Genomic DNA, 14,375 nt, shown 5'->3' with positions numbered 1-14,375 from the left:
TGTATAGGGACTATAGCATATAACATAGCACCAGTGCTCTCCCATAGCTCTGTATAGGGACTATAGCATATAACATAGCACCAGTGCTCTACCATAGCGCTGTATAGGGACTATAGCATATAACATAGCACCAGTGCTCTCCCATAGCGCTATATAGGGACTATAGCATATAAAATAGCACCAGTGCTCTCCCATAGCGCTGTATAGGGACTATAGCATATGACATAGCATCAGTGCTCTCCCATAGCGCTGTATAGGGACTATAGCATATAACATAGCACCAGTGCTCTCCCATAGCGCTGTATAGGGACTATAGCATATAACATAGCACCAGTGCTCTCCCATAGCTCTGTATAGTGACTATAGCATATAACATAGCACCAGTGCTCTACCATAGCGCTGTATAGGGACTATAGCATATAACATAGCATCAGTGCTCTCCCATAGCGCTGTATAGGGACTATAGCATATAAAATAGCACCAGTGCTCTCCCATAGCGCTGTATAGGGACTATAGCATATGACATAGCACCAGTGCTCTCCCATAGCGCTGTATAGGGACTATAGCATATGACATAGCATCAGTGCTCTCCCATAGCGCTGTATAGGGACTATAGCATATAACATATCACCACTGCTCTCCCATAGCGCTGTATAGGGACTATAGCATATAACATATCACCAGTGCTCTACCATAGCGCTGTATAGGGACTATAGCATATAACATAGCATCAGTGCTCTCCCATAGCGCTGTATAGGGACTATAGCATATAACATTGCACCAGTGCTCTCCCATAGCGCTGTATAGGGACTATAGCATATAACATAGCACCAGTGCTCTCCCATAGCGCTGTATAGGGACTATAGCATATAACATATCACCATAGCACCAGTGCTCTCCCATAGCGCTATATAGGGACTATAGCATATAACCTAGCAGCAGTGCTCTCGTGTAGCGCTATATAGGGACTATAGCATATAACATATCACCATAGCACTAGTGCTGTCCCATAGCGCTGTATAGGGACTATAGCATATAACATATCACCAATGCTCTCCCATAGCGCTGTATAGGGACTATAGGATATAACATATCACCAGTGCTCTCCCATAGCGCTATATAGGGACTATAGCATATAACATATCACCATAGCACTAGTGCTGTCCCATAGCGCTGTATAGGGACTATAGCATATAACATAGCACCAGTGCTCTCCCATAGCGCTGTATAGGGACTATAGCATATAACATAGCACCAGTGCTCTACCATAGCGCTGTATAGGGACTATAGCATATAACATAGCACCAGTGCTCTCCCTTAGCGCTGTATAGGGACTATAGCATATAACATAGCACCAGTGCTCTCCCATAGCGCTGTATAGGGACCATAGCATATAACATAGCACCAGTGCTCTCCCATAGCGCTGTATAGGGACTATAGCATATAACATAGCACCACTGCTCTCCCATAGCGCTGTATAGGGACTATAGCATATAACATAGCACCAGTGCTCTCCCATAGCGCTGTATAGGGACTATAGCATATGACATAGCACCAGTGCTCTCCCATAGCGCTATATAGGGACTATAGCATATGACATAGCACCAGTGCTCTCCCATAGCGCTATATAGGGACTATAGCATATGACATAGCACCAGTGCTCTCCCATAGCGCTATATAGGGACTATAGCATATAACATAGCACCACTGCTCTCCCATAGCGCTGTATAGGGACTATAGCATATAACATATCACCAGTGCTCTCCCATTGCGCTATATAGGGACTATAGAATGACATAGCACCAGTGCTCTCCCATAGCGCTGTATAGGGACTATAGCATATAACATAGCACCACTGCTCTCCCATAGCGCTATATAGGGACTATAGCATATAACATATCACCACTTCTCTCCCATAGCGCTGTATAGGGACTATAGCATATAACATAGCACCACTGCTCTCCCATAGCGCTATATAGGGACTATAGCATATAACATATCACCACTTCTCTCCCATAGCGCTGTATAGGGACTATAGCATATAACATAGCACCAGTGCTCTCCTATAGCGCTGTATAGGGACTATAGCATAAAACATAGCACCGGTGCTCTCCCATAGCGCTGTATAGGGACTATAGCATATAACATAGCACCGGTGCTCTCCCATAGCGCTGTATAGGGACTATAGCATATAACATAGCACCAGTGCTCTCCCATAGCGCTATATAGGGACTATAGCATATGACATAGCACCAGTGCTCTCCCATAGCGCTGTATAGGGACTATAGCATATAACATATCACCACTGCTCTCCCATAGCGCTGTATAGGGACTATAGCATATAACATATCACCAGTGCTCTCCCATAGCTCTGTATAGGGACTATAGCATATAACATAGCACCAGTGCTCTACCATAGCGCTGTATAGGGACTATAGCATATAACATAGCATCAGTGCTCTCCCATAGCGCTATATAGGGACTATAGCATATAACATTGCACCAGTGCTCTCCCATAGCGCTGTATAGGGACTATAGCATATAACATAGCACCAGTGCTCTCCCATAGCGCTGTATAGGGACTATAGCATATAACATATCACCATAGCACCAGTGCCCTCCCATAGCGCTATATAGGGACTATAGCATATAACCTAGCAGCAGTGCTCTCGCGTAGCGCTATATAGGGACTATAGCATATAACATAGCATCACTGCTCTCCCATAGCGCTGTATAGGGACTATAGCATATAACATAGCACCAGTGCTCTCCCATAGCGCTGTACAGGGACTATAGCATATAACATATCACCATAGCACCAGTGCTGTCCCATAGCGCTATATAGGGACTATAGCATATAACATAGCACCAGTGCTCTCCCATAGCGCTATATAGGGACTATAGCATATAACATATCACCAATGCTCTCCCATAGCGCTGTATAGGGACTATAGCATATAACATATCACCAGTGCTCTCCCATAGCGCTATATAGGGACTATAGCATATAACATATCACCATAGCACTAGTGCTGTCCCATAGCGCTGTATAGGGACTATAGCATATAACATAGCACCAGTGCTCTCCCATAGCGCTGTATAGGGACTATAGCATATAACATAGCATCACTGCTCTCCCATAGCGCTGTATAGGGACTATAGCATATAACATAGCACCAGTGCTCTCCCATAGCGCTATATAGGGACTATAGCATATAACATAGCACCAGTGCTCTCCCATAGCGCTATATAGGGACTATAGCATATAACATATCACCATAGCACTAGTGCTGTCCCATAGCGCTGTATAGGGACTATAGCATATAACATAGCACCAGTGCTCTCCCATAGCGCTATATAGGGACTATAGCATATGACATAGCACCACTCTCCCATAGCGCTGTATAGGGACTATAGCATATAACATAGCACCAGTGCTCTCCCATAGCGCTATATAGGGACTATAGCATATAACATATCACCATAGCACTAGTGCTGTCCCATAGCGCTGTATAGGGACTATAGCATATGACATAGCACCAGTGCTCTCCCATAGCGCTGTATAGGGACTATAGCATATAACATAGCACCAGTGCTCTCCCATAGCGCTGTATAGGGACTATAGCATATAACATAGCACCAGTGCTCTCCCATAGCGCTGTATAGGGACTATAGCATATAACATAGCACCAGTGCTCCCCAATAGCGCTGTATAGGGACTATAGCATATAACATAGCACCAGTGCTCTCCCATAACGCTGTATAGGGACTATAGCATATAACATAGCACCAGTGCTCTCCCATAGCGCTATATAGGGACTATAGCATATAACATATCACCATAGCACTAGTGCTGTCCCATAGCGCTGTATAGGGACTATAGCATATAACATAGCACCAGTGCTCTCCCATAGCGCTATATAGGGACTATAGCATATGGCATAGCACCAGTGCTCTCCCATAGCGCTGTATAGGGACTATAGCATATAACATAGCACCAGTGCTCTCCCATAGCGCTATATAGGGACTATAGCATATAACATATCACCATAGCACTAGTGCTGTCCCATAGCGCTGTATAGGGATTATAGCATATAACATAGCACCAGTGCTCTCCCATAGCGCTATATAGGGACTATAGCATATGACATAGCACCAGTGCTCTCCCATAGCGCTGTATAGGGACTATAGCATATAACATAGCACCAGTGCTCTCCCATAGCGCTGTATAGGGACTATAGCATATAACATAGCACCAGTGCTCTCCTATAGCGCTGTATAGGGACTATAGCATATAACATAGCACCAGTGCTCTCCCATAGCGCTGTATAGGGACTATAGCAGATAACATAGCACCAGTGCTCTCCCATAGCGCTGTATAGGGACTATAGCATATAACATAGCACCAGTGCTCTCCCGTAGCGCTATATAGGGACTATAGCATATAACATAGCACCAGAATTCTGAAATAACACTATATAGGAACTACCGGTCATTAGGTACATATAGACCAGTCGGCTCCTTCCTCACAGTGATCTCCTCGCTGCTCTTAGGGCCTGATTCACTGCGTTGCTAATATCAGCGGCGATATTTAAAAGTTTGCCTTTGCATAAGGACGCCCACTTCCCCTTGCTCACATCCGTACTCTTTGACAATACAGCGAAATAGTTAGTAACATCGACTAACATCGGACCCATACGCACAGTTACAGCAGGTCAGACCTCACTCAGGAACTGCTCACTTCAGCGCACGCTATAAGTCCTCAGGAGGCGTCTGGTATCGCAGTGGCTAATTTATGCACGCCCATGCAACGGCGTTGTAATGCACGGACACGCCTGCATTCGCCCGATCACCCCCCCCTCCGTCACCACCCACAAACGGCTCTTCCTGTTACTCACTCTGTCATTAGTCTGCGTAGCCTCTGATATCGCAGTAAGAGTAACGAAAAAGGGGTAAGGCGCTGGTCTGTAATAAATTATCTTTAATACCATAAAAAAAAGAAATAATATATAATTAAATGCAAAATAAAAGAAATAGTCTTAAAAAACAATTATATTGCACCAACACAGTACAAAAAACATAATGATCATATAATGTAATTGTCAGCACGACCACAATTATAACAGATTTGTTATTCCTACTAAACAGAATGTAGCAGCATAAACTCTACACAGTAGAAAAATAATAGCATATCATTAGAACGCTTTACAGTGGGCGCGCGCCCGATACTTTATCCCCGGAAAACCTCCGATGTGGTGCACCTTACTCAGGTGCAAATCCCACTGTAATTAGTATCCTGTTGTAGAGAAAAAGATGTATATTGTCTCAATAAATATATAACAAAATCTCTTTGTGCCCAGAGAACTTCCAGCGGGCACCATTAGTAGGCTACAATAATAAACTGCTTTTAGAGCTTGTAGCAGAAAACAGTCCCAACAAATGGATTGGTATTTCCAGCTTGAGAATAGCAGAACTGTGATCTATTAGGTGTGTGTATTAGGGAGAGTTACATTTAAACGCCGTACATGCTTAGTGGTTTTATATATTCCACAACTCAATCCCAAGTGGCATCCCTTGTAATTAAAACTCAGGGCCTGATTCAGACCCGCCCGCGAGCGCTCAGAGCTCGCAAGCAGGTCGATGTTGCCAAAGTGCGCATGCGCACGACGGAGGCGGCTCTGTAGTGCGCATGCGCGAGACCCGAATAACGACGGCCAAGCCGTCTCTATGGGTCTTGCACCAAAGGGGGCGTGCTGTCGATGGTGATTGACAGCACACCCCCTTTGGTGGGCGTGCCGGGGGCGTTGCTGCCCAGACGGAGGCGTTCCCCTGGGAACGCCTACCGTCTGGGTCCGGCCCCACTGACATCACTAGTGATGTCAGTGGGAGTGCTTTTGGCTCTGATAGAGCCAAAAGCACTCCTGGGCTTGCGGCAGCGAGACCCTACCGCAGGGTCTCGTCGCAAGCCCGATGGTCTTGACCATCACGACCATCTTCCTGGCCGCTCACTATAGCTGTGGGTCACCCACAGCTATGCGAGCGGCCAGGAGGCTGCTCTGAAAAACAAGAAGGACGGCCCTGATTCAGAGCGAGCGCTCTGTCAGAGCGTCCGGCTCTGAATCAGGGCCAGAGACCACAAGTATTTTACCGGTTCACAATGGTCTTTAGCCGGCAGCAATGTTTAGCGGAGTCCAGTAAATTGAGCGCAGGCAGCCACACTGTCCAGCACTCACCCGAATGTGTTCAAACCTCTCCACAGATGGGCACTTGTTACGCTTTTCTCCGGCTATTCAAGACCGTCGGCGGCTTCCTCAGAAAGGAGTTGTGGAATATATAAAACCACTAAGCATGCATGCAGTATAAATGTAACTCTCCCTAATACACACACCTAATAGATCACAGTTCTGCTATTCTCAAGCTGGAAATACCAATCCATTTAATAGGACTGTTTTCTGCTACAAGCTCTAAAAGCAGTTTATTATTGTAGCCTACTAATGGTGCCCGCTGGAAGTTCTCTGGGCACAAAGAGATTTTGTTATACATTTATTGAGACAATATACATCTTTTTCTCTACAACAGGATACTAATTACAGTGGGATTTGCACCTGAGTAACTCCTATGTTGCAAGTGTTCTAATGGGAATCAGTATGATTTACCGAATCCCGACAGCGGCAGCCCAGCAAGGGAGAAAATCCTGATCGTAAATTAAGGTAAGTATCGCTAACCTTTCTAACCCTCCCTTAGGGGTGTCTAACCCAAACCTCCCCCCCAAGTGCCTAACCCTAATGCCCCTCTAAGTGCCTAAACGTAACCCCTCCTTCCCCACAGCCTAACCCTAACCTCCCCCCGGGGGTGCCTAACCCTAACCCTCCAGGGGGGGGGCCTAACCCTAAGTCTCCCCCAGGAGCCCCTAACCTTACCCTCCCCCTCCGCGGCTGTCCGCGCCTGGCTTACCTTCGATCAGGATGCCTGGCGCCGGGTTCCCGGCATAGGTAAAATGACAGGTGTTGGGATTTCGACGCCTGTCATTAGACCCTTGCCGGGATTAGACAGTCAGGATACCGATGGTCGTTATTCAGACCGTCAGCATCCTGATTGCATACCGTTCTAATTATATGATATGGTGTATAGTGCGCTCTGTGCAATATTTTGTAGTGCATCTCAGCATATGAAGAAGATACCAATTGTTTATTCAGTGTAGTACAAGATGTAATGACATTTCGAAGGGTTAAATCTGGAAACGTATCCTTCCATTTGGCCAAACCTGTATCAACTTTAGCAAGATCCAGCCGTCTCCAATTATATATTTTTAATTTTCTTTTTTATGGTATTAAAGATAATTTATTACTGACCAGCGCCTTACCACTTTTTCGTTACTCTTCCTGTTGTTGTTTCTCGGGGGTATCCAGTATCCCCCCATATGTGGAGGGGCAGCGGTCAGTGAAATTGTGCTGATTAGCACTAATATAGGTTTGACCTATTTATCCAGTAGGTTAAGCGCCTTCTGCGAACGCAGTGTCTGGCTCGTGCACTGTTGCATACACGTGCATTGTGCGAATTAATCAACCGATTGCGTGCGTATGCCCTTAGTCCCCTGTAATATAATTCCCAGTAGGAGATTGGAAACGCTCAGGTTTATATCAGATGATCCCATTTGGTTGAATCTGCAGGAAGCTGGATCATCAGAACATCTGTAAATTCATCGGAGGGTCAGTAGAAGGGAACATCTTCATCATCTCCGAGTATTGCCCGAAGGGAAGCCTAGCGGACGTTCTGCTGAATGATGACGTTCCCCTAAACTGGGGGTTCAGGTAAGTGGCGTCATTATAGTGTGATATATATATATATATATATATATATATATATGTGTATGATTTATGTCTAAGGATTGTTAATAGCTACTACACAATTTGTTCATATCCTCTGATAATATAATCATTGTAATTAAAGAAAAATTACACCTATATGACTTTTTCTGAGCTTCCAACAGTTTTCCGATATTCCATTCCGGAGCCAGCAACATCGCTACTCTTTCCTCGCACCTTCGGAGGGTACCGTATAGGGAGGCTATGTGTGCAGACCAACTACACAATGATATTTGGCCCCTTAGTACATATAGGGCGGTATTCAATTGGTTTCGCACCCGCGATAAAGCTCCGCCTGCCGGACTTTTCATGTCCCCACTATTCGCCATATTCAATTCCAAAAGATGCGAAAACGGAGACACGCGAAGTCAGAACAGGCGGAAAGTGGTGTCAGAATCGGGGAAATCAGCCTGAACCCCCCCAAAAAGATGCAGAAACATTGGGGATCAATGTAGTAGTGCCCGATTAGTCCTGATTAAACTGTTTGGGGTACTTAAGTTGGTACAATTGCCTCTAATTAGCGTCTTTGCACAAGTGGTGAAGAATGGCATAAAGCTTTTTGTTTGGGTGAAAATAAGTAGTCTTGTTAAATTTGGGGTACTTGAAAATGGGTGCTAGCATATTTTAAAGTCGTAAAAGTGAAGTAATAAAAAACGCACCTGCAATCAAAAAAGTACCTCACCCATACATGCAGACCCCCAAAAAGACAATTGTGTTAGTTTTTATGTTTGTACCCCCAATTTGTACTTTTTCGCCCCCAAATTCAAAGTACTTTTTTGGGGGGGATTTTTTGACGCAGTTATCCATTGAGGGGCTGTCCCAAGGGTTCTGAGTGGTTTCCCCACCTTTGCTCCCCAAAATAACAAAAATGTCGTCCTTTTCTCCTGCTATTCAGAGGCGAATCTTTTCCACCTATTGCATTGAGTTTCCGCGTACACGAAAAGTATTTGGAATTGAATACGGAGATAAGTTTCCGACTGGCGAAAAGCCGCAATCGGCGATACTTTTTTGCGAATCTTGGCTTTTTGCTTCTGATTGAATACGGCCCAGTGTTTTATATGGTCTAGGGGAGACCATGGAGTATCACATTACTCGTGATGGTAAGTTTCAGTGGTGGCTCCAGAGGTGGGGCTGCAGCATGGTCCAAAACTCAAAGGGGGGGGGGGGGATGTCACAGCAACTGTCACCCCAACTGCTTCCAAACATCACTGGTAGTTGGTGTGTCTCCCCTATGTGAGTTTCAGATTGCTCTGCCGCCCCCACCTCTGCCGCCCCCACCTCTGCCGCCCCCACCTTTGTGTAATGAACTTTGTTCTATAATTTTGTTTCTTTGCATTTTCAAGGATTCAATGTAATAACTTGAAATTTGCAAAGTGTGAAGCATGAGGATGGACAGTGAGAATTACATTCAAAATACACAAGAAGAGAAGAAAATGTATTTTGTGCAGATGATCAACATTAAAAAACAGGTCCATTCCCGGGGGACACAAATTTCCAGGGAGAAATCTTCAAACCTTGGGACTGTACCTGGAGTTTGGGGACAGTTTGTATCTATAGTTTATACAGACATAGCAAACGCAGAGGGTTTATTCTGCAAACAGTCCCCTATCTGTAACCATTAGCTACATACAGTCTCTAGTATAATCTACCTGGGATACCCGGCGTTGCCAGGGTTAAAGAATTGAATAAAGTACATCTGCAGCCTTCATTTTATACATGTTCCTCACCCCACTGTTTGCTAACAGGGTGTGGTATACTAAGGGGCACGGGCGTAACTACCATAGGTGCAAGGGGTGCAGCTGCGATGGGGCCCATCTTACTTTTTATAGTTACCTTTTTTTCCCATTGGGAGGTACAAGCTTTTGCTACGGGGTAAAGCTTTGACAAGGAACACAGAAGTCAGTGACTTACAGTACAGAAGTACAGAATTCAGTATAGAGTCACAAATCACTGCGGTTCCAGAAATCAGTGCAGAACAGAAATCTCTACAGACCAACACTGGAGACCATGGCATATGAAGAGTAGTGCTGCCCATCCACTAGAAGACAGGCAAAAGACTGCACAATTATGACATTGTAATCGTGCAGTCGTTTGTCAGTCTGTGATGTGCCTACACTGATTGAGCAGTCGTTCAGTGTAGGCACAATCAGTCATCTGCAAACATGCTGAACCTGAAGTTACCTTCAGGTTGTCCAGCATGTTTGTCCGATGATGGATGTCTAAACGACCAGCGGGAGTGCGCGTCGCTGGTCGTTTTAAACATTTTTGCAAACTATTTGCAAACGATTGAACTATAATGATATCGTTATCGTTCAATCGCTCAGTTTAATCTTCTAGTGGATGGGCACCCTAACTGTCAGTGCAGGTGCAGTGTGACAGATGGAGGAAATTAGTAACTGTCAGTGCAGGTGCAGTGTGACAGTTGGAGGAACTGAGCAACTGTCAGTGCAGGTGCAGTGTGACAGTTGGAGGAAATTAGTAACTGTCAGTGCAGGTGCAGTGTGACAGTTGGAGGAACTGAGCAACTGTCAGTGCAGGTGCAGTGTGACAGATGGAGGAAATTAGTAACTGTCAGTGCAGGTGCAGTGTGACAGTTGGAGGAACTGAGCAACTGTCAGTGCAGGTGCAGTGTGACAGTTGGAGGAAATTAGTAACTGTCAGTGCAGGTACAGTGTGACAGTCGGAGGAACTGAGTAACTGTCAGTGCAGGTGCAGTGTGACAGTTGGAAGAAATTAGTAACTGTCAGTGCAGGTGCAGTGTGACATTTGATCCTCTGACTCACTGCTCTTCCGTTGGAGCTCTGCCTGCCCCCCACTGGTACATACCAGCCTGTGCCTTCAGATCAGTGCAGTTTTAAGCACTGGAAGACATCCTCAGCGAACTTGCTTAAACAAAAATTTCACATCAGAGACTCCACGGCCTACTTGGTGGGCACCATGTAGACCTTCATGGCCCTGGTGGAGTTCACACATAGCCAAAAATGTAATCCTGGTCAAATTACACCACCATGCCAAATTTGGTGAAGCTAGGTACAAAACTGGCTGTGTATGCATAAATCTCTCTCTCTCTCTTTTCCATGTTTTACGGATATGCATGCTTGACCACAGGTGTTTTAATTAGTACCTCAGTCAATTGATTTAACCATTTGTGTTCAACCATAGATATCTCTAAAGCTGCACACACACAACGATTTTGTTACCAACGATTTTATGAACGATTTTCTGTCAGATTTTTTAAAGTGTAATGAACGATTTTTTTGAACTACAAATGATTTTTGTAACTTCCCTTCATGAAACTCGTTCAGTTAGTCAGTCAGAATGAACTGTAAACTACAAACGGGAGCACGCATGAACGATAATCGTTCATCGTTATAACTCAGAAACTGAACGATTTTTTGAACAATAGCGACATCGTTTTAGTTAAATCATTAAAAAAATCGTTACGTGTGTATGCACCTTTAAACTTGAACTGTTGGGGAGCCTTGAGAACCGCATTTGGGAACCTCTGTCCTAAAGCCTTCTTTTACCAAAATAAGCATATATCTACTTGTACCCTAAAGATTTCAGCCATCATGGATCACTTAGGTCTGATTCATACTCATTTGTGTATGTCAGCACACTCAATCTATATGCTTGTTTCCTAAGTATAATGTATAATAGGTTTTCTTATCTTTAAATGGAAACTTCCATCAAATAATAAATATCCTCTACTAATAAATAAGATGATTTTAAAATTATCACCTTTTTCTAGGGAGAGGGTTAGGTTTAGGCTGCGGAGAGGGGGAGGTTAGGTTTAGGCACTAGTACGGGAGATTAGGTTCAGGCATTGGGGAGGGAAGGTTAGGGTTAGGGTAGGGAGAGGGGGAGGGTTAGAAAACTAACCGACAAGTGTCAGTATTCTACCCTGTCAGGATACCGACGACAGGATTCTGACTACCGAGATATGGAGCGCCAGGCATCCCGTGTGTGTGTGTGTATGTATGTATATATATATATATATATATATATACTCTGTTTCCATTTTCATCTCACCACTCCTGTAACAAATTAATCCTTCACCTCTATAGTAATGCATCCCCTTCCTCACTGCTAGTAAGACATTACCCTTTCTCATCTGTGTACTAACACATTCCACTCCCTCACATCTGTAGTAACAAATTTTCCTCACTCCCCTTTATAGTAACACATTTCCCTCCCTTGCCCATGTTGTAACACATTCAACATTCCCCTCCCTCACCTGTATAGAAATACAATCCCTCCCTCACACCTGTAGTAACACATTACCCATACTCACCCCTGTAGCAACTTATTCCCCTCCCTCAGTTCTGTAATAATACATTCCCATCCCTCACCTCTGTAGTAACACTTTACCCCTGCTCATCCCTGTGGTAAGATATTCCCTTCCCTCACCTCTGTAGTAACACATTACCCCCGCTCACCCCTGTAGTAACACATCCCCCTCCCTCACCTGTGTAGTAACACATTCCATTCCCTCACCTGTATAGTAACACATTCCATTCCCTCACCTGTGTAGTAACACATGCCCCTCACTCACCTGTGTAGTAACACATTCCCCTCCCTCACCTGTGTAGTAACACATTCCCCTCCCTCACCTGTGTAGTAACACATTCCTCTCCCTCACCTGTGTAGTAACACATTCCCCTCCCTCACCTGTGTAGTAACACATTATGCTCCCTTACCTGTGTAGTAACACATTCCTCTCCCTCACCTCTGTACACTTCTCAAATATTGCAGAAAGAACTTTCCCTCCGGTATACAAACAAAGATATACTCACATATAATATAGACATTGAAAGGAAGCACCTATCAGCTTCAGTGGTGCATCTGCAACCAGCCAATCATAGGCAGCAGCTAGTGCTGGCGTCATCAGCGTATCTCTGCACCAGCCGCCGCACACCCGCAGATAATACGGCTCTGATATATTATATGTCTGTGTCCAATCACACACACACGTGACCTTGCTGTACTCATGCCTATGTTAGGCTGTCATCCCCATAACGCTTCCCAGTCACCAGAAGGCATGAGTGCAAAATCAAAAATTAATTAACCCATTGTACGCTACGCCAACAGCCACGTAGGTTCCATCTAGCATCAGCCCCTTTATATCTAGACGGCTTTATAAACCGGTTGGCAGTCACCAAGCCTTCCTGTCTTCTCTTATCCAGACTTTCATTTGCCACAGACATTGCACGTGGAATGGCGTATCTTCACCACCATAAAATCTACCACGGGAGACTGACTTCACGCAACTGTGTGATCGATGACCGATGGGTTTGCAAAATCTCAGGTAGGGTCATAATTCCAGGTGTTATCCTGACGAATGATCTTGGTACAGGGCTCTAATAATGAAACAATTATTAATACTAATGTTTTCAGGGATTCTGAAGTAAATGGGCTAATTATAAAATTGCCCTATGGGCAGCACAGTGGTTAGCATTGTTTCACAGCACTAAAGGCCTGATTCAGAGATGTACGCTAATGCGATCGCAGGTGCGATTACATACTCAACACACGCGAAAATATGCTAATGTTAGCAAAGATCACCCGAGCATAAAGACGCGCCCACTGATGCCTCTTTACCTGAGTGCGACGGCGCACACCTGCGGAAATATCGGTAACATCAAAGCACATCGGCAGCCATCTTACCCTTGGGTGCGCTTCTGACACGCAGAGCTGCGTATGCAATAGCAGTGGCTAATTTATGCACGCCCTTGTAACGGCGTTTAAGCGGACAGGCACGCCTGTGTTTTTTTCTGACCACTCCCCGTTACCACCCCAAAATGCAGACAACCTGTCAGTCACTTTGTGATGAGATCCAATGTGCGCCCACAATCTCAATGTAATCGCTGCGCACACGCAGTGCGGCTTAAACGCATGCGCAATGGCAAATAATCGCTCGATCTGCATGACAATTGTATTAGCGTCCATCTCTGAATCAAACCCTTAGGTCTTGGGCTTGATTGTAACCACTGTACTCTGTGTGGTGTTTGTATGTTCTCCCAGGGTTTGCGTGGGTTTCATCTGAGCGCTCCGGTTTCTTCCCACAATGCAAAAACATTCTGGTAGATTAACTGGCTCTGGACAAAAAATGTGGAAGTGAATACAGAGTGTAAGCTCCAACGGGGCAGGGACTGACGTGACCGACTGATATACTCTATGCAAAGCGCTGCGCAATATGTGTGCGCTATATAAATGTTAATAAATTAATAGACATTCAAAATGAAGCAATTCAGGGCCGAATTCAATTAGAAGTGAAAAGTCTGTTGCCGGACTTTCCGCTATCATCGCTGCTTTCAGGTGTGAAAAAGTATCGCACGCGTTCCCGCATATCCCCGTATTCATTTTGAAATCGACGAAAACGGGACCCAGCGAAACGCAAACAGGCAAAAAGTGCTGTCATTTTTGGGGAAATCAGCCTGACATCCCCCAAAAGATGCTCTGACATGGGGGTCCACTATGGGTACCCCTGATTAGCCCTGCTGAAGGTAT

General features: G+C 45.0%; 1 protein-coding gene across 1 annotated transcript in view; it reads left to right on the top strand.

Moving 5' to 3' along the window:
- Positions 1 to 14,375, top strand: part of LOC148435691 (atrial natriuretic peptide receptor 2-like) — a 66,451-nt gene that overhangs the window by 18,982 nt on the left and 33,094 nt on the right. Inside the window, exons 5-6 of the mRNA XM_088465638.1 lie at positions 7,671 to 7,811; positions 13,052 to 13,173. Coding sequence (XP_088321764.1) covers positions 7,671 to 7,811; positions 13,052 to 13,173 — 263 coding nt within the window. The remainder of the gene's footprint in view (positions 1 to 7,670; positions 7,812 to 13,051; positions 13,174 to 14,375) is intronic.

The sequence above is a fragment of the Taudactylus pleione genome, unplaced genomic scaffold (assembly GCF_031769625.1).
Source record: "Taudactylus pleione unplaced genomic scaffold, aTauple2 ptg002072l, whole genome shotgun sequence".
Classification (NCBI taxonomy): domain Eukaryota; kingdom Metazoa; phylum Chordata; class Amphibia; order Anura; family Myobatrachidae; genus Taudactylus; species Taudactylus pleione.
Note: the sequence above shows the minus strand (reverse complement) of the source record. Positions and strands in the feature narration are given on the sequence as shown.